This window comes from Pelecanus crispus, chromosome 4 (genome assembly GCF_030463565.1).
Source record: "Pelecanus crispus isolate bPelCri1 chromosome 4, bPelCri1.pri, whole genome shotgun sequence".
In the NCBI taxonomy this organism is placed as follows: Eukaryota; Metazoa; Chordata; class Aves; order Pelecaniformes; family Pelecanidae; genus Pelecanus; species Pelecanus crispus.
The window spans coordinates 51,113,246-51,140,339 of record NC_134646.1 but is presented as its reverse complement, the minus strand read 5'-3'; the positions used below and the strand labels follow the sequence as shown (position 1 = coordinate 51,140,339).

The following is a 27,094-nucleotide window of genomic DNA, read 5'->3' as shown; positions in this document are numbered from 1 at the left end:
GTATATAGTAAATTTATTCTTCTACAAATTTTGAATATATTTCAAAATTATAATGCCTTTAAGATGGCATGAGCTTGCTGAGGTTTTTTTTGTTTAATCTATTTCTAATCTTGGTTCACTGTAAAAATGGAAACACAGCTATAATACTTGGTTCTAGGAAACAAACAATTTCTGAGAACAAGATATGTATATTAAGTACCTCTTCTATTTATAGAATTAAATCTGACTTTTCAATATAAATTATGAATTAACATTAAGAAAAATACTATCATCTTAATTAACTGCAATAATAAAGAATGCTAATTAGTGTCTTAGAGAAGGTGTTTTATTTCTTTGGATCTGATACGAGGCATTTACTGCTGCAGGATCAAGTGTCTGTGAACAGACAGACAGGGAGTTACACCCTAACAAAACACTTGGAAGTGGTCCACAAGACTTTCCCTTTATATTCTTGTTACTGATGTACATTTGGAAATTCAGTTAATATCTTTTCATAACAGACTTCCTTCATCAGCGTAACATCAAAGAGATTAGAACAACTTTCATTTCAAGCAAGTTGTTTAAGTCTCTCATTTAAATACCTTACAAAACTTTGCAGTGAGGTCAAGACATTGAGTTTATAATGTTAAAAAAAAATAATATATATAGCCACTGCATCTAGTCTACTTTTCACACAATGAAAGCTCTACTTTCACTTTTGTTCACTTAAACTACCAGGTAACATTCAATACACTATTTCATCTGCTAGGTTGCCAATAACACTCAGTATCAAACTTCAGGAAGTGCTCCAATACTCTGCCAAAATACTACACTGCAGAAGCCTCTCCCTCCAATTCTGTAGCCATTAGTAACAAAAATAAGGATACTACTGAAATGTTGCCAGTACTGCATAGGCATCTCTTCCAGTGTTTATCTTGAGTACTAATCAATCTTGCAATAATTTCCCAGAGCAGCATGTCCTTATTTCAGTGTTTTTTCTTTCATGTCAGGAGGCATTAAAGAGCATATTTCACACATTTTAAAGCGCAAGGGCTCACTATGTAAATATGCTGAAACAGAGGTGTATCAGCCAGAGCAGAGGGATTACATGCTGGCGATGGACAGTGTTCCATTAGATAATCTCCTGTTACCCATCCATGAGAAATCCCTCATGCACGCTGCCACTTTCCGATTATTAAGAGCCATCAAATCACTGTGCTAATCCTCTATAACTCACTGGCTGCAGCCTGTGGGGCATGATGCCACTACATAACCCAGCAACTAAGCAGCTTGCACCTCACATTAGCACCTATCAACTGAACAAATATGCACAGCAGCGTTCAAGCTGTGTGTCCATATGCAGGTCAAAGGCATTTCTTTTTAACATAGGGGGAAAAAATATGTACACTTTAATTTCAGGTTACAGAAAGATAATAAAGAAACCAAAATTAAAGTGTTGAACAATGCATTATAAACCCCTGGTGACTGTTGAGATGAGAAGATGGTTTTAGACAGTAGATAGAAAGACAGTAACCAATCTATTCAGGAGAATCTACATGGCGAAAAGAAGGTGTACTTTGAAGACTATTAGGTGTTCAGCACACCTAGTCAGCAGTGGGAAGAGTAAGGATGTAAAAACTATCACTCACTCAGAAAGCATTGTGAAAGGCAATGAGCAGGAGGAAGAGGGGGAATAACATGAAAAGGGGATGAACACAATGGAGAGAACATGAAAGCCACTAGAAATAGGTTGTAAAATACAAAGCAAGACAAAAGGTTTTGGTTCTTTGTGTCATGTTCTAATTCTTCTGTATTACCCCTTGCAGCATAATAAACTGTAATAAACAATCCCCAGGAATTTACATTTTGGTGAAGAAAATTACAGTTCCCAGTATGCTCTTTGTAAGGAGTTGGAATACAGTCATGTCATTAAAAATACCAAAATAGTCAATCAGTATAACTTTGGGCAATTTGTCACATTAAATATTTTTACCGGAATGTGTCTTCCTTGATTACAAACCAGACATACTTTATAAGTAAATGTTGAACTCTAAACATGTATTCTCTAAAACTGTACACATGGCTTGCTTGTACCCCATCTCAGCAGCTGTGCATTATTTAAAGTTTTACTTCTGCACTGCTTAGGTAGTTGGGACATATTTTAGTGAGTGGCAAGTACAGGTTAGTGAGGTAGAACTTGTTCAACCTTGACATACATAATCCCATATTTTTAATCTACTAAAATTGTGAAACACTTTTTTATGTGCTTCTGTTTTATTTACCAATGGACAGTTATTTTCTGACCATACAACTGAATGCTGTGTTTCATTTTGTCTCAATATGAAGATTTGTGTCTGGATGAAGACACTGTAATGACATTCTCAGAGACTGTTAAACTGTCTCATTGCAAGATATCTCATTGCACTGTTCAAAGCATGCTATTTAGGATTTATCCTTTACAGCTTATAGAATAAAAGCATTCCAAACTCTCTGAAGGGAGTATAAAGTGTGTATATATAAATTTTTAGTAAAAATGCTAAAAAGTTTTACACATTAATCCTTGCATAGTTCCAGAGCTTTTAAGAACTATTTAGAATGTGCTTTAGAATGTGCTTTTGTAAAAAATACAGGGGTAAGAAAAAAAATATATTTTTAGCAATTGCTTCCTGTATTGATTATGTAAGACTTCCCCTTCAGAAGAAATTATCTGGTAAAAATAATGCGTGTGCCAACTTGTGTACATTACGTAGATGTGTTTTGAAGGAGTCAAAACAGCACAGAAATCCCCACCACTATTATCCATATAGCGTACATGTACACACATGCACAAGTACACATACACACCACTTCAAAAATTTTCCAACAAGATTCTGGCAATGGCTAGGAAGGACTGGTTCATTCAGTCCCAACTTAAGTACTTTGTGAAGACAAGAAATCTAATTCCTTTAGAACCTGATCAAGCTGACAGGACCTATTTCACCCCTGAAAAGACCACAAACTTCCAACAAACTACTGCAGCATCCAAGAATCTTCTACCTTATCAGAAATATTGGGGGGGCGGGAAGGGAAATATTGATCTGGTGCCACTATGGGCCAAAGCAAAACTAGAAAGTGTAACCTGACAAACAATTGCACACTGAACTCTACACTGATAAGCAATTAAAAAAAAAAAAAATATAGGCATTACAAAGTAAAATGCATTTCTAGCCCCCAACTCACAAGATTTTAGAGGAATTCACAGTTAAGTGGAACAACATTGGCCCAGAGCCTCTCCTCTTCTTCTTTCCATAGCTAACGCTAGTGATCCTGCTCACCAAGCACCGGATCAGAAATAAAATGCCTGGTTGTAAACATACCACCTTAGTTTCCTATAAACAACACCGACTAATATTAAAGGTACACAAGAATAAGTTCTTAGCATCTGAAAGCAATAAAAACACTTTGAGGAAAATTGAGATTCTTTGGGTTTAGCTTTTTTTTTTTTTTTTTTGGATATTTATTCTCTAGCCAATTAGCTACTTGCTGGAAACTTCATGAGACTTTACCAAAAACGGTATGTTACATATAATATTATAAAGTGTTAGGAATTATTCTTAGTTCTATCCTTCTGTGACTTCCATAGTACCATGTAAAATTAAAATTTACCTCTAAGCTCATTTACACTTATTTGCAATGAAAAAAATAGAGCACGGCAAACCACCACATTACTACATTTATTCTTTTAGATCAGTACAACAATGGAAATGAGCAGCTAAGTAACATTGCAATGCTCTGTCTAGGTTAGCATGCATTACAGAATGAAAGAGATCTATTGCTTTTAGTGGTTAAAGCAGGAGACAGGGAATCCAAGTTTCCATCCTCTTCTGCAGCTCATCAAGTTACTTATACCCACATTTTCAAAGTTAATCATTTTGAAGGCCAAAGCTTGAGCTACTGAGAAGTAAAAGCTGGCAGTAGACAGTGACATTTTTCCATCACAGATAAAGCTACCCTTCTCATACCAAGTTTACAAACACATTTTCCATGTGTTAGAACTATGCTGAAAATGGGGAGCAGTGCAGTAATTTCTGCAAAATATTACCCACTCCTAAACAACATAACTTAAGCCTTGCCCAATTTACCTTTAGATCAGCTAAGGGCTGTTACCTCCTCTAGTTATTGCAACATGTTAGGATAGCAGTAATAATGTTTCTTAGAAAGGGAATCCATGTATCTTGGTGTCACCAGCATATTGTGGTAAGTGTAGCATAAGGCATCTTATTATCCTCCCAAGGAATTTCATGAGCTTATACAGCAGAATATATATTTTTCAAACAACAGTAATAAAAGTAGATTTCTTTTCTCCATTTGAAGAAAAAGAGATTTATTCATTACCACTCCTTCAATTTGATTAGAAAGATAAGAAATCACATGTAAATAAACAGTAAATGTACAATCCTACAAAGTACTGTTATAGTTTAGCCCTACACAGTATTAGGACCAGTTGTTGACTGTTGCGGAGCTCAGAAAATTCAGAGTACCTGGGAAAGACAGGAAGAAATCAGTGCCAAATTTTTACTATTTTGCGCTCTCAGTGTATTTTGATTGCTATCAACTTTTCAGCACCTAAGAAAAAAATAGTAAGACATAAAATGGATCCTTTCATTTATTAGCCAATTACTCCAAGTTAAATGGACATGAGCTGGCAACGTGTGCTCTTGCAGCCCAGAAGGCCAACCATATCCTGGGCTGCATCAAAAGCAGCGTGGCCAGCAGGTCGAGGGAGGTGATTCTGCCCCTCTGCTCTGCTCTGGTGAGACCTCACCTGGAGTACTGCGTCCAGCTCTGGGGCCCTCAGCACAAGAAGGACATGGACCTGTTGGAGCGGGTCCAGAGCAGGACCACAAAAACGATCAGATGGATGGAGCACCTCTCCTCGAGGAAAGGCTGAGAGAGTTGAGGTTGTTCAGCCTCAAGAAGAGAAGGCTCTGGGGAGACCTGATTGCAGCCTTTGAGTACTGAAAGGGGACTCATAAGAAAGATGGGGACAAACTTTTTAGCAGGGCCTGCTGTGATAAGACAAAGGGTAGTGGTTTTAAACCAAAAGAGGGTAGATTCAGACTAGATATAAGGAAGAAATTTTTTACGATAAGGGTGGTGAAACACTGGAACAGGTTGCCCAGAGAAGTGGTAGATGCCCCATCCCTGGAAACATTCATTGTCAGGTTGGATGGGGCTCTGAGCAACCTGGTCTAATTGAAGCTGTCCCTGCTCACGGCAGGGGGGTTGGACTGGATAACCTTTAAAGGTGCCTTTCAACCCAAACTATTCTACGATTCTATGAAATCGGTATTAATGAAAGTGCACTGGCCATTGACAATGTCTTCTAGAACATTTTAAACAGCAATGAAACTGCCACAGAGGAACTTTGGGTAAGCAAAAGCTTCCTATGTGTAACTATCAAGAATAGAATATTGTGTTCTGTAACTCACAAATTCAAATCTGAACTCTAGGCAAGGAATACTAAAGTTTTCAATATTTAATTAAGATGCTTCTTCTAAAAGCTTAAGTGGAACCATCTAATTAAAAAATGCTAATGTGGAGGTATAGACTTTCCTTGTCAAAGTGATGTATCTTATTCCTTTGCTGCACACAACCAGTTTTTAATGTAATAGAGTTTACTCTTCATCCCAATACAACCAATTAGTTTGTCTTAAGAGTGAATTTCATCCTTTTTTTTTTTTTTTTTTTAATGATAAAAGTCATCAGCCCTTCAACAGGAATACTGGCTCACACAGCATTATACTTGGCTTTATTTTTCGTACTAAAAAAAGAAACAACTAATGGGAAATTATAGACAAATAATACTGATTTGGTTCTAGTATTGTTTATATAAATCATCAAACACCTTCTAAACAGAACTCTGTCAATACACTTCAAGCCAGATTAACCTCCCTATTCCAGAAAGGCTACTATTCCACACAAATGCAGAAAAAGTTTAAGCTTGAAAGAGCTTACAGTTTATTCTGAAACAAGACCAAACGCATTAGATGGGAATAGGGGGAAATAAAAGACGTATGTCAGGGAGGGTATGTGTTCCAACTTGTATTATTTTCACAGTGTAACATAGCTTAGTTATCTGGCAATTATTTCAATTAATTTACTATCTGCTAAAATATAAATATCTAGATAAAAGTATGTATTTACAAATATGTATTGTCAATGGCTATCCAGCAAAAAACAATCTGAAGCACCTTTACACAACGCTGACATTGGGACTTGCAGTTACAGTTCAGAAAGCAATCCTGGAGTCATCACGGACTCAATATACAGTAACAACGAAAGCCACCCACAAAACACTGATCCACATCAGGCAGGATACCAAGACAAAAATGGAAGGCATCACTTTGCTGCTGTGTAAAACCTTATTGCATCCACAAACAGAATACTGTGCACAGTTCTCGTCCCCGCATCTCCAGACAGACATACTGGAGTAAGACAAGGGCTACAAACACGTTAAGGGAAGAGACCCACCTTCAGAAGGAATGCTAGAAAGGCTGGGACTCTTGGAGAAGGCTAAGAGGTGATGTGCTCAAGGTTTACAAAATCATAGAAGAGGGAGATAAATTAGAAGATGAACAAATGACTACTATGCCTTGCAACACAAGCACTAGAAGACACCCCTTGAAATCAGTCGATCAGTTTAAACAGAAAAACACTTGGGTTTGGTTTTGGGGTTTTTTTCCCCCCAAAACAGAGCAGGCAGTGACTTTCAAGACATTGTTGCTGCTAAAGCTTACAGAAGCAAACACTACCAGCACGTTCAAAAACAGATCAGCCACGTTCACAGACATGAGGCCCATAAACTGATTCCAAAAGGACTAAATAGGTGCCTACCTTCTACCATACCTGCTCTAATGACCGTGGATGCTGGGGAATAAGCACGATTTCTCTGCCAGTGAAGAGCTAGAGACTGATTCAGAAAGCCAGAGGACTATCATTTAAATCTTGTGCTACATGGAAACCAAACTAAAAGTAGGGGTTCTAAAACCCATCTGAAAGTTTAACAGACTACTAAAGAGATTTCAATCCTAAAGAGTTAAGAACTTAACTTTCCAAAATATATTCATTCCTATTGACATCTGAAAAAATATTAATGTTTTCCTGATTGTCAGTAGTATCAAAGACTACCATAGTTTAGTACTGCAGAGGCAGCAATTAGAGATGTTCATGTAATATATACGGTAGCCTTTGGGTTTTTTTTTTTTGGAAGAGTACAAAGTACTCCACCAATACAGCAACACAACTATTACCGGCTTTAGGAAGCTCTTCTGCTTTACATGTGCTAAGAAACCACTTTCTGCTTTACTATACCCTTGCTTCAGCAAAGTATCACCAACTGAATCCTACAGCACTCTTACTTAACAGGTTTATCTTCAGCAAAGCCTAAACATTTTCAAGGTTGAGCTTGAAGACTAAACACAGAAGCATCCAATCAAAGCTCCATACCCGTTATCGACACTGTAGATTTTCACAAGGCAGTGACTGAAATCCGTGCTTTGCCGCACAGCAGCAACTTCGGGACGGACTTTGATACAAGTCGTACACCGGCATGCGGTATCTTTACGATCCCTACCCGAGCTCAGCACCCCCTGCGCTGCCCCGGACTTTGGCTGGCCTCCCCTACGAGCCTGGGGCGTTGCTCCCCGCGGGGGCCGGGCTCTGAGCTGCGCTCCCCCGCCATACAGCCGCCCGCCTTACAAGCGGGGCCCCGAGCGCGGTCCGGCTCTTTGCGTCTTAGGGGCGCGGAGAGCAGCGAGCAATCGCCTTGCTCTCGAAGGTGCTGCCCTACCCCTAGCACAGCCCCGGGGGAAGGCACCCGCAGCGCAGAGAGCCGGTCAGCACCCCTCAGGACACGCACAGGCGGAAAAGGCTGGGTGCGGGGGAACCCCACAGGAGAGGGGGGCACCCCCACCCCCCCCAGGTTTTGGGGGCGCGCACTCACGCGGGGCGCCGCGGGCTGCCGGCCGCCTCCTCCTCCTCCTCGCCGCCGCTCGCCGCCGCCTCCTCGCCGATGTCGGGCAGGCTGACGAGCAGCGCCCTGCCGCCCGCCCGCCCCCCGGGCTCGCCGTGCGCCGCGGCGGCTGCCGGGCGCGGGGGGCGGCCGCCCGCTGCCCCCGCCCTGCCCGGGGCGCAGCCCCCGCCGCACGGGGGGCGCGGGCTGGGGGGCGGCGGGGCGCGGGGGCCGCGGCGCAGCTTGGCGGGGAGGGCGCCCGGGGCCGGGGCCGGGGCCGGCGCCGCCACCTTCACGGCGGCGGGGCCGGGGCCCCTTCCCGCCCCCGCAAGGCCGGGCAGGGCCGGGGCGGCCGGCGGCTCTCCCGGCCCCGCGGCGTTGCTAGGCCAAACAAACCGCGCCGAGGCACGCAGCGCCCTCGGCGGGGGCAGAGAGCCCGCGGGCCGCCAGCAGCCGACGCCGCAGGCGAGCCTAGGGCAGTAACCTGCTGCAGCCTGCGAGTTACGGGAACACAGCGCGGCATCTTCCCTTTAATTAATATCCCGCCGAATATTAAGGGGCAGAAACCAACCCCATCCGCCAGGGCCGCCGGGCCCCGCTTCGCACCTCTCCTTTGCGCGCATACAGGCTTTAACAGAAACCACCCAGCCCCGCACACCTTTTTACACCGTGTCAGGCAGCCGCAGCAAGGAGCTGCAAGCAGCAACAGCCCACGCACACAGATGCTACCCGCAATCCCCGGCAGCTGGGAGAGCAGTACAGGGTGTCAGGACCAAAGACCTTTCTCTCTTTTCCTACAAATAACAGGCAGCTGGAGGCACACAAGTCGGGGCTGGGGCAAATACCGCGCTGGCTTTGCGACGCAGGGTTGTCTGTCTGGATGGAGAGAAGAGCAGTCATGCCAGCAGCAGTCTGGGGACACTGTAATGGCTGGTATTATGGACAGGGCAAACAGCGGGTCAGCTCAGAATATGGCAGGTGGCACAGCCCTTGGCGGCGTCCAAAAGAACAGCACAGGCTGAAAGATAGCACGGTTCCTTTATATGTACGAGCCCAGGATCATACATCAAGACACTAGCTGCGCTATCAACTTAAAGCTGGCAGCTGCTAGTAGATGACAAACAAGGATACAAAGTGGGAAATTTTATCCCTGCCTTTTCTTCCTAGCACATCAAGGAGTGCGATCAGCTGGCAGGGTGGGGCACACACCACACCAAGTATCGGACTGAGATTTGATATTCTTGGCCTTTTTTCTTACAAACTGAAACACGTATGTTGTGACCAAACCTTATGGAATAGGCCCACATAAAGCTAACAGCAGCACGAGCTGCGTTTATTCCTCACGATGCCAAAAAGCCTTGGCTGAGCCACAATGCAAGCAGCATAATTGAGGACATTGGTGTGTAGCGTATTTATCTCAGCTGCAGCCCTGAAGCAACCCTGCATGAAGACCTGGAATAGAACCTCTTATGAACATCACTGTCTGTCACTTGTTCATTACTTCCTGTCACTCAAAAACCACAGAAAAAGTCAGGTTCCACCCCAAATCTACAGACTTGAGCCTTCTGCCTTGCTCAAGTCCTTTAGATACTCTGCTTTCAATACAGGTGATTCCTGTTTAGTCCTAGGTAATATCTTTCACACTACAAGCTTGGAACTACTTTTCAGTTATTTGGTATCCAACTCCTCAGCAAATCAACATAATATAGTCTGATGCTGCCCACCTCAAAGAAACTACCCAGCTCAGATATAGACTGTTAATCCCGAAAGCACTTACAACTCTTCACCACAGTAAGCCCTTTTATTTACTCTCAGTAATATTGCCAAACAAATGTACAGAAGCAGAGCAGAAGCAGGTAACTTTCAGACACAGAGGGAAAATTTATGTGAAAAGTTTACGTCAGGTATAATTGATGATTACCACTAGCCCTGTGCTTATTGTTTCTGTGCTTTTTTTTTTTTTCTTAACATTAGTCTAATTCTCATTGTGAGCCTTTATAATGGCTTTCTGTTGTAAATTATTTTAAACTGAATGTAGGTACTAGAATTACTGTTTAGAATGCATCATCGTATTTTTATAATTTAAAATTATTTTCACTCATCAGCAAGTACTTTCAGTTTGTATTCTTAGCTATTTTACAAAACTAAGCATCCATAACACATTTTCTCAAGGTTCTGAGACCGATTTTGGGGGCATTTGTAGTAACAAGAAAAATATTTGTAGAATTTAGACACACTGTCAGGCTTTAACGGCCAGAAAAGACCATTTGATCATCTAGTCTGACCTCTTGTATTATATTTTCACCTCGGCATTCCTCCATGCATCCTCTGCATCTTTATGTCATTTTTAATATCCATGTGAACTGCTAACATTTTCTAAACAATTTATATTAATGTGAAATGAGAAATTCTGCTACCGGGTGTCATTACAGATTTAGGAAACGTAGGAACCCTTTCACATGTTAGTCTTTAAATAAGAGAAAGAATGATTGACATGGTGCATACCTGGCACCCCGTAGTTACCAACTTGCCTCCTCAACTTTCATGGCCTAAGCATGAAGAAAGAATTTGTCACTTCACCTGAAAAGGTCAGAAAGATGAGATGAAAGCATCACAATGGGGATAATCCTATTACTGTAATTAGGGAATCATCATTTATCACTTCAACCGTAAACAAAGCCTTTGTTGTTTTCACTCCTGAGCAAGTGAAGGCAGTCAACACCCCCTTCACTCTTCCGGTGCATGCAAAGTCTATTTCATTAATTATTTTTCTCATTTATGTTTTTTATCATCATAGGACATATAAACCCATTAAAACCCAACGTTTTTCATCTATGCATATAACAAATCATGAGAAAAGCTGCTTAAAATGTTAAGTATTGAACTATCTGAAAGCTGCTTTCTAAAGCAGTAAAACAGCATTCTTGGAGTAATGGTGGTATTGAAATTGATGAGGGAAATGCTGGGGTGAAAAAAAAGCAATTTAAAAATATTCCTGAGCTATTGAAGGATCACACGCTACTAAAAATTGACAATGCTTTATAAGGTCCTTGGAGCAGCAATTAAATATTAACAGAAACATACAAATGGCTGTCTAGTGTCTAATTTACAATAAGTTCTGCTCAAACACTCCAGAAAATTGCAGTCTCAAACATTATGAACATACTTTCAGAGCACACTGGTCGTTCTCAGCTCCCTCCAGATCAAGCCACTAGCCCATAGGTTTGAGCCTTAATGCTCTGAGAATTGCCAACTAGCCCATGTTTCTGTAAAGTATGTTAAGGAAAAAACAAACTAGATTAATATATAAGAAATTAAACTATAGAATTCTATCCGATTTCCTTACAATTTTCTTTTTAGCTATCAAAGTCAAAAGTATATACAGTCATAAAGAAAAAGGGAACAAAACATTTGAAATTAATCTACATTTGAAGTTTTTCTCCCATTCTACCTGTAACTGTAGTCACAGTAATATTTCTGATACAGTTTAAAACTATTTCTTTTGGGGTTTGTTTTTTTTTTTGTTGTTGTTGTTTCACCAGTAACAAAGACTTCGGTAATGAAATTACAGTAGCACCACCTCCCCCACAAAGTTGTCCTCTGGTTATGCTACAGAAATATCTCTGCCTTTACTCATTTTATACAGGTGCACCAGCTGCGCCTTGGCCATGTTTCACATTGATTTCAAGTTCTGTTTAATGGCCCGCATATAGTTTTATACGCATTCAAAGAATTAAGGTGACATCTCTCAGTATAAATGTCTTTCTGCCAGCTCTCTGAATTTCAGTAGGGAAGAGTACACATTTTTTTTTTTTTAATCATACCACATCGATTAAATCAGTTGACTCATTAGTCTGAAAATCTGTTTTTGACAGTCACCAGTACTAGCCCCGCACAGAAGGCATAAGCAATCCTTCACTGCATGTTCTGAACAGGCTGCTCGCAGGGTCAAGTTTCTTTCTGTGGCTTTCTCTTAAAACCAAGATTTTAAAATTCACTTTGAAACTCTGCTATGTTTCTTGGTTTCAACTACAGAAATAATTTTCCATGTTACTTACTGTGCTTCACATGGAAAGCTTTCCAATTTTAATTTCACTGAATCTCCCCTTGTGTTATGAAAACAAGCAGTAGTCTCCACTCTACCTTCTATACAGAATTTACTATTTTATCATTTTTGCATTCTCTCTAACATATCCCTTTAAAGTAGAGTGTCTATGTCTTTCCTGCATTATATCAGATGGACATTTCTCCTAGGACATTCTCACAGCTTTTCAGAATTTCTGTGACATTTTTGATACACAGACTGAAACGACTATCAATCATGATCCATTTTAACATGTCACTTCAGTGCAGGTGAATTAAAATATTAGCAAGAACATGCATATAGCCAAGTAAATTTAAATTACAGCGACCCTTACATATCTTTCCAGCATAACAAACCTTTTTCAGGTTTTCTTGAAGGCTTACTAGTTTTTCCAATGATAGAAAATATGCAATAAAATGACCCCATAATCCAAATCTGTACTTCAAAATTCAGTGTGCTTTACTATTAGATTTAAGTGCCATCAGTAATTGCTGATGAAATGCACTAACTCGTTCTTTCTGGGCTGGCCAGTTCAAGATGCAGCGAGATTTGAACATTCCTCTTCTCAGCTGAAGTGCATGATACAACTTGTAATCTTGGATGTCATGAAGAAATATCAATATGATGGAGTCCCGACTTTGTTCAATAGCTTGCTGAAGAGCATGATACACCTTAAAACTGAAGCAAAAACAAGACAAAAATACATGTTTTCTTTCATGTGGAGGGGAAAAATTATACACAGTTTGTTTAATAGCTCACATAATAGCACATTGCAAACTCAAGGACTGGACTCAAACAGCGGTCTTTATGTCTATTCTATGATATAAAATTGTCATTACTTTAGTTAGAAGTTTAACATAAGAAAAAAATCATCCTCTAAAAATATAACCTAAATCTACTGTCTCGATATAGCCTTGTTTAGCAAAGTTCCTTTCTCTTCAAGATCACTACATAAGAAAGATGAAAAGGCTCATTTAAAGACAAATAAAAATCATCTTTGGATGCTGGTGATCTCACCCATTATTGGTCTTTTTCAAACATGTAATTTTAAGGCAAGCCATTTGCCCAGGTGACAACTTGACTTTTGGAAAAAAAAACTATATTGACTGAGAAATTCAAATTTCCACTACCGTACATGCGGAGCAATTAAATTTATAAACTTAGGAGTTATTCTGAAGTTACAATATATTAAGTAAATATATTAAGGTAGAATTTGCACGGTATTTTTTACTAAATTACACAGCAAAAAAGATTACCTTGTTAAAAAAAAAAATTAAGAAATTTTCTCACTTACATATAAAATGTTATATCCTACTCACTTTTTGCACCACGGATCCTGTAAGAGGTGTTCAGTCACAACAAAAATAATCTTCCTGCTCATTTTTATACTGTTAATTGTGGCTTCAAATTCAGATATGCCCGCTTCAAAGTCCCGTTCTTCTAAACAAAACCTAATTTGAAAGTGGTTATTTTTTTCCAGAGAGATGAAGTTCTTAGACACCCAATCCTTGTCCTGTCTTGCATGAATAACATAAGCATCATAATAAAACTCTTCCTGTTGTCTGTCAAGTTCTTTAAAACCAAGTATTCGATTTACCGAAATATTCCAGTAGAAAGCTATTCTCCACCCTTCAAAATGGATTATAAGAACCGTAAAAATTACTAGCATTACAATAGTGGTAGTGATCACAAACAGAAGTTTAAATGGAGCACTGTCTCTGCAGGCTGAGCTATCGAAATGTAACACCAGACTACCATGATATTTAGATGGCGTGTTGCAAATGTACTGGGACCTCAATCCAGGTATATATGCTTGGGTCACATTAAGCCAGTCAGCAAACCAAGCAATGCTTTCACAGGTGCAATCAAATGGATTGGAATCCATCTCTAGTATTCTCAAGCTCTTGAAAGCTGGGCCAAACACTTTTTCTTCAACTGAGGTTATCAGATTTTTCTGAAGGTTCAATGAATTCAGAGAGGCTTGGTCATCAAACAGAGTTGCTGGAAGCAAATTCAAATTATTTGATCCTAAATCCAAGTTTTTTAAATTAAACAGACCCTTGAAAACCTGAACTGGTATCTCATCTAGCCCATTTGATTTTAAATTAAGAATATGCAAGTTGGGAAGATCTTTCAAAAAAAGAACAGGGCCACCTGGATTTGCATGTTTCCAAAGTCGGGCTAAATTATTGTGCTGTAAATCCAGAATGTCAAGTTTGTGTAGTCCATCAAACAAGTCTTCTTTTATGTTTGCTATGTTGTTATTGCTGATGTCCAGGACAGTCAGATTTTGTAGAGGATGAAAAGGTGAAGGAGAAAGCGCCAGATTACTGCAACCTACCTTCCTCAGCATCAATTTCCTAAGGCTTGGGACAAAAACGAATGATTCACTTTGCAAAGCCAAGTTTTTATTATAGGAAAGATAAATATCTCGTATATTATTGAGACCTTTAAACTCATGTCCTGTGAGCTCTTGACTAATTTCATTGAGACCAAGATCGAGAATTTTCAGCTGTCCCAAGGAGGAAAATGCCCCACTTTCTATTGTAGAGATTCTTGTTTTCGTGAGGTTGAGAACCTGTAAACTGGAATTAGCAAGTGATGAAAATGTTTTATTAGTTATTGTTTGTAAGTTTATGTTGCAGTTACAGAGACTCAGGTATTTCAGGTTGTTCAGACCTGTGAACATATTAGCAGTAATTCCTGGAAAATTGTTATTATCCATTATAAGGTACTCCAGGTGGTATAACCAATGAAAGGAAAAATCTTCAATTTTCCCAGTAAGTGAACTTATCAGATTCAGATATTTGAGGCTGGATAACCCATAAAATAAACGTGAAGATACACGAATGTTATTATGCTTCAGGTTTAAGTGTTGTAAACTTGAAAGCCACTGAAATGAGTCATCTTCTATCATAGACAGAGCATTTTGGGAAAGGTTTAAAACTGTAAGATTTGATCCTTGCAGTCCCTGGAAAGTTGACTTGCCAATGTATGAAAGCTTCACATGGCTCAGAGAGAGGTTCTGAATCGCTGTGTTTGATAATTCTGCACAAAGTTTCTTTGTGCGATTTTCACCAAGTTCAACATTGTTCAGTACGAGGCCAAACAGATTTCCAATTGCATGTAAACATCCTATGTGAAACTGAAAGGAAAAGAAAAAAGTTTTGACCTAAACAAGGGGATTATGTAAGAAAGTAGCCCCATAAAGCCAGAATTTGGAACAGTTTTTAAACAACATTTTCAAGCAGAATATAACTCCTACACTCAGATTTTTTCCACAGCTAAGTTCAGACAAACACTTCTTGGAGTTTATACTTCTTGAGATAATAGTTCCAAAATTTGTAACATGATTATCATAATTCTGAGTAGTACTCTTCTAAAAGAAGCTAGAAAGTTGCTTAGTGAGATGCAAGTTAATTACAGTTTTGTATCCAACTAGTAAAACTCTTTCACTAGAAGTATCTTAGAAACTCAGATAATCTCTTTCTTCAGCTTTCTTTTGTTGGTGTCTGCTAGTGATACCAATACACTAGTGCAAAACCAGATATACCGTAAAAAAGTTATTTAGGCCTTCAGACAGAAGAAACCCAGTTTCTCTGTGTGAGCAGAAGCTATGCTCATGAAATGTGATACTACACATTTGATTCCACAATATAAATCACAAGCCTCCATCATACTGCTGGCCCCTCATCTTGATTCAGATATCAGCCGAATGATTAAATACTCCATTTGTCAGAATGATTCAAATGCATAAGGCTGCTTTTCAGACAGCAGTACTGTAAAATCAGGGCAGGTTAAACTAGCATGAAGTAGCACTGCCCAAGAAAGGAGCAGTCCCATCTACTTATCCACACATTGGACCCTTGTTGCCAATATGGCCATACATGCAGTCATATGGTGAACCAGACAGGGAACCAGCCTGACTACAAGCTAACCAAGCCAAAAAATCTGTAGAGTTTCTCCAGTGATCCAGTGCATGGCCTCATTAAAGCTTGTACCAGAAAGAGGAAGGGATGAAGCAGCCAAGGGAAAGAGGACGGTGGGATTGCCTCTCAGCAGTTGTACAAGCTTATGCCACTTTAAAATATTCTTGTAATTTCAATATATGTGTTCTTTACAGATCAATCAACTAGGAAAATAAACAAGCAAATTCAATGCAAATTCAGTATTCATAGGCTGAGTATTCATATGCTGAGGGTCAGCCAATTTAGAACTGCAACACTTGCCATCACTCTTCAAAGAATCATATTATAACACTGAGAAGTGGGTCAGAGAGAACAGTGAGGTAGGTTGCAAATAAAACACCCACTTGTTTTTTTTAAAAAGAGTGAGCGTACTTTTCTGCAATGATTTTTTCTGTGGCGTATCCCACAGGCACAAATTAATGTTCTGTTTGATTAACTAGGAAGCGTATAACCAGCCTTGCATAATATCGCACTTTTTCCCCACTTAGAAAGTATGTCAGCTGTTCACCTTCAGCACGTACAAAAAAAAATCCTGCATAGAAAATACCTGGTAAGGGTTCACAGAGCTACTTGATATTAGCTCTTGCTTGAGACCTCTGATCTACACGGAACCAGCTCTTGCTGATTCAGTGGGAGAAAAATTACTGTGTATCACTACTGGAGGTCAGGAGTAATGCTGTATACAACAGAATGGTTTTATCTTTGACCTCAGTGGATCAAAAATGTAATGTAAATGCCATAAAATCATAAAGGATAAATCAGGACAGTTCCATTTTATACTTGCACCTGTTGAATTTCTGTTGAAATGCTTCCTACCTCTTTCAGTGGATTTGATGACAAATCAAGACTATTCAATGAGGTGTTGCTAAGAAAACTGAAGTCTTCCTTTTTTAACTCAGTGATTTGATTGCTATCCAACATGAGCTCACGAAGGTTCTTCAACTGTTGCTGCAATCCTAAGTTTGCTGACTTCAAAAAATTATGAGATAGGTCCAAAATATTTAAGTTCTGGGGAGAAGATGCAAACAGAAAAGTGTAAAATTCTTTTTATTTTATATAATATAAAACGCTTTTGAAATATTGCAGCAGCATCTAGTTGATTAGAAATTAGTTGCAATACTACAAGTAAAATACATTTGCAATAGAGAAATGGCAGCTTTCAAGCTCCTGCAGGAAGAAGCCTTCTCTATCTTCCCCACCTGTAACTTTCTTTGCGTTCATGATCTTAACCTGCTAAGGTATCTACTGCAAACCAAAGAATTACTTTATCTAGAATTCCTTAACTCACTGAAAGCCCTCCTGCTCCAGATAAAGTGATAAAAGCAAAAGCCTACAGGTAGCTGCTGTTACAACTACTGCAATATTAAACCTTGCATTCCACTCTCTTCACTGTGGTCCACCCTGATGAACGGAAGTGAGGGAGTGCAGTGGCAGCCTACAAAGATCAGTGCTGTACGCCTTGTAATACTCCAGCTCAAGCCCAGGTGCTCAGACTCCTCCTGCACCTGCAGGAGCAGAGATGCTACCCTAAAGGTGACTCCACAGAATGTGCCTTGAGGCGCCCCAAGCCTGGCCTCCCTCAGTAACAGGGCAGCAGCGAAGCGAGGAAGGCCAGAGCTTCAGTTCTGTTCCCAGCACCGAAGCTGGCTGTGCTCATTTGTACTTAGTTGAGAGTCAGCAGTCCTATGATGCAAGCCAGTACATTTTATGTAATTGAACTGGAATAGTGAGTTTAGCAGAGAAGTTCAGACTTGTTCAAAACAACACGCACACTCATTAGAACATTGTACAACAATTAGTACCCACACATTGTCTCTATTTTCTTTTGTCCTCAGGCCCTTCCTTTTGCATGACTCCCTGCTTCGTGCAAAGACAATGCAATAGTCTTTTCCTGCCTCCTGTGCTGGTACCCCAACCTCATAGATGCTACAGAGAAGAATATTTAACCACATGTAAACTACCAGGAAAAACAGAGTAAAAACCTTTTTACTCTACCTGTCTCAATCCCCAAAGTCTTGGGAGACACTACATTCAGCCTAAGCACTAGCCTTCATGGTCTGAGCAGTTACACCCTGACCTTGAGAATTTAGGCTAGCTACCATTTTTAGACCCCAGGCAACTCCGATTGCACACCATCCACTTCATCCTATATGCTGCCCTATATTCTCTCAGCACGAATCCTGTATGGAGAGGTGCCTCGAGGGGATGCAATAGGGAAAAGGGGATGGAAAGCACTGACTCATAAGGATGGCTGAGACTCCAGTGTGCTCTAACACAAGAAGCCACCAGGCCTTTTCTTTAGAAAAACAATGAAGGAAGATTATATGCTGGGTATTTTCAGATGCAAACAGGCAGCTGTTCTGTCCACACTCTGGAAATTACAGTAAATTCCCCATTTATACTTTATTTACATGAAAAGGTGCATTTCTAAAGCTTACCTCCAGGGTTTTAAAAGGGTCATTTTTAATATCTATTCTGTTGTATCCTAGATTGAGCTCAGTCAGGCTGGTGCAAGAAGCAAAGACTCTGTCAGGGAGCTTATACAGTTCATTATGTTCTAACTTCAGAATCTGCAACAGGGGCACATTTTGGCACAGTTCTGGTTGCAGTTTAGAGATGCTGTTGTAGCCTGCATTCAAGTAAACCAGCTGGCTGTACTTGGTCAGATTTGCAGGACCTAGCTGTCTTAGCTGATTATGAGAAATGTCCAAACCCGTTATATTGTCTGGGAGATCAGAAGGAATTTGAGTCAGCTTTAGGTGACTGCAGTCAGCCATTTCATTTCGGATCTGACATTGCTTTCCAACTGATGCACACAGCAAGCAGACAGACACCAGTCTGACAGATAAGCTGCTCCACCAAAGAATAGCCCTTCCCATCGTTTTATCTGCAAAGGCAAAATGAACACAGTACAAATTACAATCATTTTGATGCAACATATCTTAAACTGAAGGTCAAGCAAGCCAGGCTCAAAACCCATGTAGTTTTGTACTGAGCAAACACTCAGTATTTTTCACCCATAAAGTAGCATTCATTTCTGCAGAAACGGTATATCTAAATCTCTTTAAATTAAGATTTTTCTTTAAAAACAATAGTATTGTCTTATGTAAAAATAATTATGTTCAAAAAGCTGCCAACACTTTGTCTATTACCAATGCAAATTTCCAACCATTTTCCCTTTTCTTATTAATTTTGCATTGCTTTAACATGCATAAAATACAATAAATATGAGAAATTATACACAGTGTTAATCACTGAGCTCTGAGCTTAACCACACTGATAAATATTTATACACAGGCCCCTCAATGTTAATCACTACCCTCTGAGCTTAACTACACTTAAAATATTTATAGTTATATGCAGTAAGAATGCCTAATATACCACTTCTTTATTTTACAGTTCTTGCCAGTTTTTGTTTCACAAGCCAGCCACACAAAATTCTAACCGCTTTTCCATCACATAGCGAAAGAAGGGATACCAGGCTACAGAAAGCTGTATGAGAAAGTAAGAGCAGACAAAATAAGTAAGTATCAACCTAATCAGAGAAAGAAATGGAGAAGAGCCAAGGTGTAGAGAAAACACTGTCCATAGATTCAATACATTTATCCAAATACTTTCAGGAAAACTTATACGTTTAAGAATTTATATATCCCACCCCATATGTTCTGAGCATTTCCATTAGGATATCAACCTCTGTCCACTGGTGCTCTAATCTTCAATGGCTCTGCCTGTTTAGGCATTACATTTCTGCTGAATCTCAGACTTTTTCGTATTTTATTCAGTTTTGATTTCGTACCCGTAAGATTTAAATTCACCTGGTGATCTTGCAATACAGCTTTACTGCAGAAGGAAGAAAATTAATTCCACACAAATTTTGACCGGAACAGAGCTGTAAGAGCTCAGAAGGGTTTGACTAGCCTGCTGAGTCATAGACCTTATCTAATTAAATAGTGTTTCTGCTAATCAAGAGAAGAGTCTAGTGTACCTTCCATATCATTCTCTGCTGAATTAATCTCTAGTAGAGGGAGAACAAATACTTTGGGAGTGCTTGCCAGAATATTTTTCCATGCTTTAGCAGAGAACAGTAAACTTAGGTTCGTCTGCTTCAATTTTTTCTTTTTTAAAAAAATATAAAGCTTATACTTTCACCCCTGAAGCTTTGAGTGTCTCCACAATCTCCATATACACATATCTGTACAGCCTTCTGCCAACAAATTTGGAACCTACTGGCCAACCTCAATTTACCAATGAATTAAGTCTCAGCATAATTGGCTCCCAGATAGAGAACACTATCGGTGCCCCACTACAGAACAGGCTATAGAAGGGAATTTAACCTTACTAGACTTAACAGGAATCCAGAAGAGCTTCTCAAAAGACTAACTCCTAGGAATATGAGCTTTCTTGGTTCTGCAGCTCACATTTTCCTTTGCTTGGAACCTGTGTTTAATTAACGTGATCTGGCCTTGAGCACATTAGATTACTGCTCAATAGCAAACAATAAAACAAGAAATTAAACCAGCACATTTGTACAGGAAGAGAAAAAGCCTTCAGAACAGATGTTTTTTAAAGAGAAGAGTTTTCACTACCATAACAAAACACTCTGAGGAACTGACACTGCAACCTGCAGCCAAGCAGGAGTTCAGGAAGTCAGACCCCCAGCAGAGTTTGGCTCTGTAGGTGACCTGCCTTTTCAGAGGGCACACATTAGGACTGCTCCTGTGACAAAAAGCCACATTATAGTGGCCAGAGGGGAATGCTGTGAGTGCCTCTGTGGGAGTAACCTGGCCATCCAGCAAGAGACATCAGTAAAATCCAGTGGGAGTGGGGACACAAGCAAGAGAAAGAGGAACCTAAAGCACTGCAAAGGTGTACACAAAGGACTGCAAAAGATGATCTGAAATAAACCCTAATGAAAAAACAATTCCCTGCAGGGCACTGCATGAGGGCCTGACCCATCTCCTGCAGCTCACAGAGCCTGTCTCTCCACTCACCTGCCACTGGCAAACAGGGGAGGGGAGGAGACAGCAAATAACTGAACCTGGTAGTCCTGCAGACAGCCTGACCTGCTACAGCTGCTGCTGAACACAGCACCCGTATCCCTGTAGCTGAGGAAAATAAAGGACCACTTGTCCTGCCTCATTCCTCTGCATCCCAGCTGCTGGAAGAGCTAAGGAAAGCAAAGGGTGAGCTTGCCTGGAACAAAAGCTTTACCTCTGGCCTGCATCCTTCTGAGGTTTGTTTCAGGGAGATCAGATAGCTGCCAGGCTCATCAGCAGTTGTTGCCAGCTGGTCTTTAAGCTTGAAAGGCACGAGAAACGTACTGCACAAACACAAACCGAGTTCTCTGGCTGACTTCCAGCGAGGCTAGAAGGGCTGCCTTTTTCTGGTTTTTTCATTGCAGGAAGTCTGAAGTCAGCTTTAGATGTTTTATGCTTTGGTTGGGGATCCAGTGAAGAAAGCACACACCCATTATCAGACTTAAGGGACAGTGTTACAGAACAGTATTTAACAGACAAAGGAAAGAATAACAGTTACAACGTTATGAGCAAGAACTTTAAAAAACTGGAGATTTAGCAGGGGACCCTCCAGCATCTCCCAGGGAGGGACATTCCCACTTCACCTATATTACCTTTTTTTTTTTAACGCACAAAAATAGCTCCTGCCAGCTGGGGACACCACATCCGGGCACAAGCACCAAAGTACACTCGTTAAGCGAACAGCAGTGGCACCGACTTTGCTAACTGGCACATTAAGCGAAATCCAAGATCAGGGAAATCGCTCAAACTCCTGAGCTGTACTTCGGCTTTGTACCGTCGAGATCTGCATTTATTATAAGAAGTCAATCCCTGCTCACTGCAGGGGGGTTGGGCTAGATGATCTCTCAAGGTGCCTTCCAACCCAAAGCATTCTATGATTCTATAAGTGAGGAATGTCATCCACTTACCGCTGCGGGCTTTTCTCTGCTTCAGTTCGGGGTCATCCAGGGGCTGCACAAGTTTCTCAGCACACGAAAACCGTGAGGAAACAGGCTGCCCTGCGCCTGAAGAACTGAAACCGAAAGCGGAGACGGACGGACTGGCGCGCCGGGGCGGGAAGCCGGGGCGGGAAGCCGGGGCGGGAAGCCGGGGCGGGAAGCCGGGGCGGGAAGCCGGGGCGGGAAGCCGGGGCGGGAAGCCGGGGCGGGAAGGGCGTCGCCCGAGCATCCCCCGAGCGTCGGCAGACGCCGCTCTCCCTTCCGCGCCGGCTTTCTCTGACCCGAAATGTTTCCGAGGCGCCGAGGGTGGAGGTCGCCCCTGAGCTCCGAGTCGGGCTGGCACTTGTCATGTGCTGACAGAAACCGATTTAAGCACACAGGTGCGTCACAGATGAGCAGCATCACACAATCCTGCTCGTAAGTCAATTACAATTTACGTCTAGCTAATTCCAGTGTCTCCGAAAATCCTTCAGGCCATATCCCAAAACCAGATACGCTGACTGACAGGTTACTGACATAGGACTATTACTCTCAACGTAGAAACAAAGCACCAATAGGCTCCTGCAGAGCCACATAAAGTACCCCTTTTTAAAAGGGTATGCGTTTGTGTGAGAAAGTAATAGATTACATTTTTAAGAGAGAATAAAATATTTTCTATTGTATTAAACCCAAGAAATTGTTTTCAAAAGTCCAAGTAAAAGTTTTAGGTACAGCTTTTAGATGTGTGTCTTTTTCATACTGTTTGTGAATTCACATGTCCCTGCTTTTCCAGGGACCTGACCATCAGTTTCCCAGATGTGACAAAAGGTTCTTCTGCTCCAGCTACATCAGCATTGGTGAATCCTCTGCAGGACTCATCCAGCCACACTTAGCCACTCACCCAACCGCAGCACTGAGTTTTTAGGTAGCAGTATTGTCCCTCTTGAGCAGAGAGTGGGTAGCTGCAGACTCACCCAGAATTCTTCATCCAAAGCTCTAACTCTTCATTCAAAGTGTTTGATATTACAGCCTGCAGGAACATGTTGACCAGCCACCCACCAGGAGCTCTGCGGAGGAAGGAGAGACTCTGCTGGTTTCTACCCTATATCCTGTTAAATCTGGGACTGCTGACAGATTTGCTGTGGAGCCCAGGGAGGCAGGCTGGCTAGCAAAGAGGTTAGGGCCCTTACTTCCTATTCCCATTCTCTGTATTCTTTCAGCAACTGCCTAATATAATTTATTCTTGGAGTTAGGACACCGAAACTGAGATCAGAACCAAGTTCCTTTGGAACTGAAAGGCGCTAAAGCCTGTTTCATTCCCATTTCACAGTTAAACCTTGATCCTCCTTTTCATCTTGCTACAGGAAGAGCAAAGTTCTCTTCCATGCTGCCCTGTGTGCTTCTGCACTGGATAAGGTCATTTGATCATAAGCACAGCCACCCGAAGTCACATTAAGTTACTCTGAAGAGGATTTTCCCTTTGTGTTTCATAACTCTGCTGCTTTGGAACAGAAGAGATCACACTGATGTTAAATAAACATAATAATTAATAACCTTTGCAGATCAGCATTCCAGCATAGCAATACTGTCAGGTATTTTGCCTCTTATCTCCCCCTACACTATACTCATCCTACAGGTAAAATCCGCTCTTTCATCTCACCTCACAATTTATTCCCTCTCAATCCTCTCTTCCCTATACACATAGAGGACTATTAGGTAGCTGGGGTTGTTTCAGGCACAATGGAGGAAAATCATCTGATGCTGATGAAGCTGCTAATTTTATCAGTGATGCCTTTCTAACACTATAGCCTTAGAATAATGTCAGTGGCTCAGGGAGACAATGGCACAAGGGTGCTTAAAAACACTCTTTTGTGGAGCACTTGCACTGGGGGTAAGAACATCTGTTTTATTACAGAAAATTTCAAAGCAACAAAGCTCTTGTAGACATTTTCCAGCATGATTTACAAGAACCAGCAGATACTACTGTGCAAGGTAGCCTCTAGGGTGTACACAACCAGTGCAGGTTCAGCAAGTATGGTATTTCTGAGGCAGAGGACAAAGTGGACACATCCATGCTTATTTCAGTGGTGTGAAATCACATCAGGCTCTCGAGTTGCCACAACTCCACTGTAGCTTACTTTAAACTGTACTTATCTTTTCAAGTGCTGGAAAGGACATGGCAAACTCATAATGGAGGAAAAAGTTAAGCACTCCACATGTCTAGAGAACAATTCAGGAGAAAAACAGCACAAAACTACACAATGCTCCCACATGGTGGTCAAGGAAAGCAGCTCGAGTCACCATTCAGATCGAGCTGTCAGGCAAAATTCTGGAGATGTATCCATTTCACATATATCTTTAACAGCAGAGTAAACAGTTGCTGCACAGACCTAGTTTAAGATCCTCCGGGCTATCAGCACAGAAGGGTGAGGACGTAAGTGCAGTATCTCACAGAACACTCCCAGAGCAAACATGCCACCAAAACTTAGCCTAGAAAAAAGCAAACAGGAAATATACTGATCTTAATCTGATCTTCAAATACATACAAGTGTATTAACTTAACACATGGCTAATTGGACTTCAGTGTTTTTGTAAACTGCAAGTCGGACTGCAAGCATCAGGTGGAAGACCAAAAATGACAGAACACCTTCAGACACTTCCCGTGATTATCAGTCACTCAAATGGTGGAAGCACCATATGTTGTGGTTGGATTTAGACATCCCATGCAGCAGTGAATGGGTTCACACAAACAGAATGTAAAGAAGTCTGAAAGTGAGCCAAGCTACAAGGAGAAAGCAAGCAGGAAATAACAGAGAGCTGAACAGGTAAAATCTGAGGCAAATCTTGACAAAGGACATCCCAGAGCATCAAGGCAACTAGAAGGGAGGACAGTGTGGCAGACAGAGTAAGCTTGTATCTACCTCCTGAGACAGGAGAACAGATGCTTTTCCTGTGTTGTGCTTACGTGAATGCAGCTAAGTTCAATCGTGCTGCTGAAGAATCTAGCAGGTCATGTGCCTTTTGGGTGCAACAGTTCCTTTAAGGCTGCTCACCCATCACTGCTAATTTACAGATTGTAAAAGTTGAATTACAACATTTCCACTTTTTTGTTCACAAAAAGCTAAAGGACATTTGAGGACTGACATCAATGGGGTAAGGCAGATTATATTCATTAGCATTCTCCCAAACTTCTGGGTGCTTTTCAAAGACAGGAGAATCTGTTTCCATGCATTTCCTCCCGCCGCAGCTGAAAACATGGCCTGGGCAGGTAGCTGAGAACTCCAGCCAGTGTTTGGGATTTAAGCTATCTAGTAGCCAGCCACGAGCAGTGGCTCTGCCTAAACTGTTTGTCACCTGGAAATAACATGCAAAATGCCACTGGACATGCACAGATAAATTCTACAGCATTTGCTTACCAGCTTTGAGACTGTGGTATACACTTTCCCGATGTGTTGCACTGACTGTAAAGATCAACTGCAACTGCAGACCAAGTCATGTTATCTGAAAAATTCTGGCACAGCAAGACCGTTCACAAAAGCTCATTTCAGTACAATTAGGTTGCTTTACTTAGCCTAGCCAGGAGGCAATTTAGAGAACTAAGAATTCAGCTCTAGGATGGATTCCTGTTCAAAACCACCTCTCCTTTCTATATTGGGACAGTTACAAAGGCAGCCTTCGCAACCCTTTTCTCTGCATCTTCCACTACTCCAGCAAGAACAAGGATGCAACACTACCAGTATGTGTACTATGTTAATGCCTTTACTTTCCATCCAGGGAATTCTAATCCCAAAGAGAGAACCCTGGAGCTAGAGAAATGAGAAGTCAGTCACTTTTAAGTTAACCTTCTAGTCAGGGTTAGAGAAGGTCAAAATGCTTCACTTAACTGTTTCAACATTTTTTAAAAGAGGTATAACAATCATGTTTGTGCCACTGGATTTATGTATGTATATATTTTGCTATCAAATGTTTTAGCTTTTTACATACTGAAGTAGTAAAGAGGCTGAAATTTAGGACTTGGGTATTCTTGTGTTGTGGAAGTATTTTTTTGGCAATTTCTATCCTTAAGAACTCTCCCCAAAAGGTGACAGCCTTCTTAAAGTCTTTTTCTTATCCAGCTTTCTCAATTAAGCATGCATATCAAACATTTTTGGTTTGCAGTAATTTCTACTTCCCAGCATCTTCCCACAATATTTGATTGTCTGGTTTCAGAGTCCCTTCCTTTTTTGCTGTTCCCCCTTTTTGTGGCACATTCTCATGTTTGTTTTCACAGTATATTTCCAATAGAAAATCTATATCCCAATGCAGATTTGCCCCCACACTAAGTGATTTCACTGTGAACACAGCAAACTTTAATGATACAGTAGAAATGCCAGCATTTGATTTACACTCCTGCTTGTAACACAGATAGCAAACACTAGTACAAGTCTACCACTCTTAGAAATATTTTCCTGCTAAAGACTATGCCTTTGAAAGCAATGTAATCTCTAGCTTCTAAAGGTAAGCTGTATTTAAGAGAATCACAGCTGCATTTGATCTTTCTGTTTACTAAAATCTCTATTCAGTTATATTCAGTGTCTTCTTGCATTGCACCTTTTCCTCAGTAGTCACCATGTCCTGAAAGCCCTAAATGCTCAGATTCACTTAGAGCTCACAGAAGGTAAGATGCACAGAAGCGAATAATAAACATGCAAACACACCCACATAGTCCACCCTTTTTTCTTCCCCACCCCCAAGAAATATTTGGCTGTGCTGACAACTGACTTCAAATCCAAAATTACTTCTTTACAATGGCCCCTGGTACATCTCTTCTCCACACCCTATTCTCTATTTTCTCTTTCATGAAACCATGGAAACAGTGGCAATAAGTTTTTCTTCAGGTTATTTTTTTCTCACCAAAATATATTTTCAACCCTACCAAATTTCAGTGGTATGAAAGGAGATCCCATCAGCTGCCAGGTATTAAAAGTTTCTAAGGTGTATCACAACAGCCATACATACAAGTTGCTGCATCTAACTTCACTTACAAGGTACCAGACAAATCATGAACATGCTTTAAATGCAGTGAATATTCATTGTGAGCCTTCCAGAAATATCACTGCTTACGTGGTGCAAGTGGA

At 40.9% G+C, this 27,094-nt stretch overlaps 1 protein-coding gene across 2 annotated transcripts; it reads right to left on the bottom strand.

Annotated features, from left to right (window-relative positions):
• Window positions 1-10,535: 10,535 nt before the first annotated feature.
• On the bottom strand, window positions 10,536-21,256 carry TLR3 (toll like receptor 3). Of its 2 annotated transcripts, XM_075708894.1 has the most exons (6): window positions 21,236-21,256; window positions 18,463-18,911; window positions 16,841-17,032; window positions 13,376-15,201; window positions 12,566-12,734; window positions 10,536-10,552 (listed from the first exon to the last, which is right to left on the bottom strand). In XM_075708894.1, exons 1-6 carry the CDS (start codon window positions 21,246-21,248, stop codon window positions 10,544-10,546), a joined length of 2,658 nt encoding a protein of 885 aa, XP_075565009.1. In that variant the 5' UTR covers window positions 21,249-21,256; the 3' UTR covers window positions 10,536-10,543. The 2 variants fall into 2 exon arrangements, with proteins under 2 accessions (XP_075565009.1, XP_075565008.1); XM_075708893.1 differs by lacking the exon at window positions 10,536-10,552 and having other exon boundaries at window positions 12,485-12,734.
• Window positions 21,257-27,094: the final 5,838 nt, after the last annotated feature.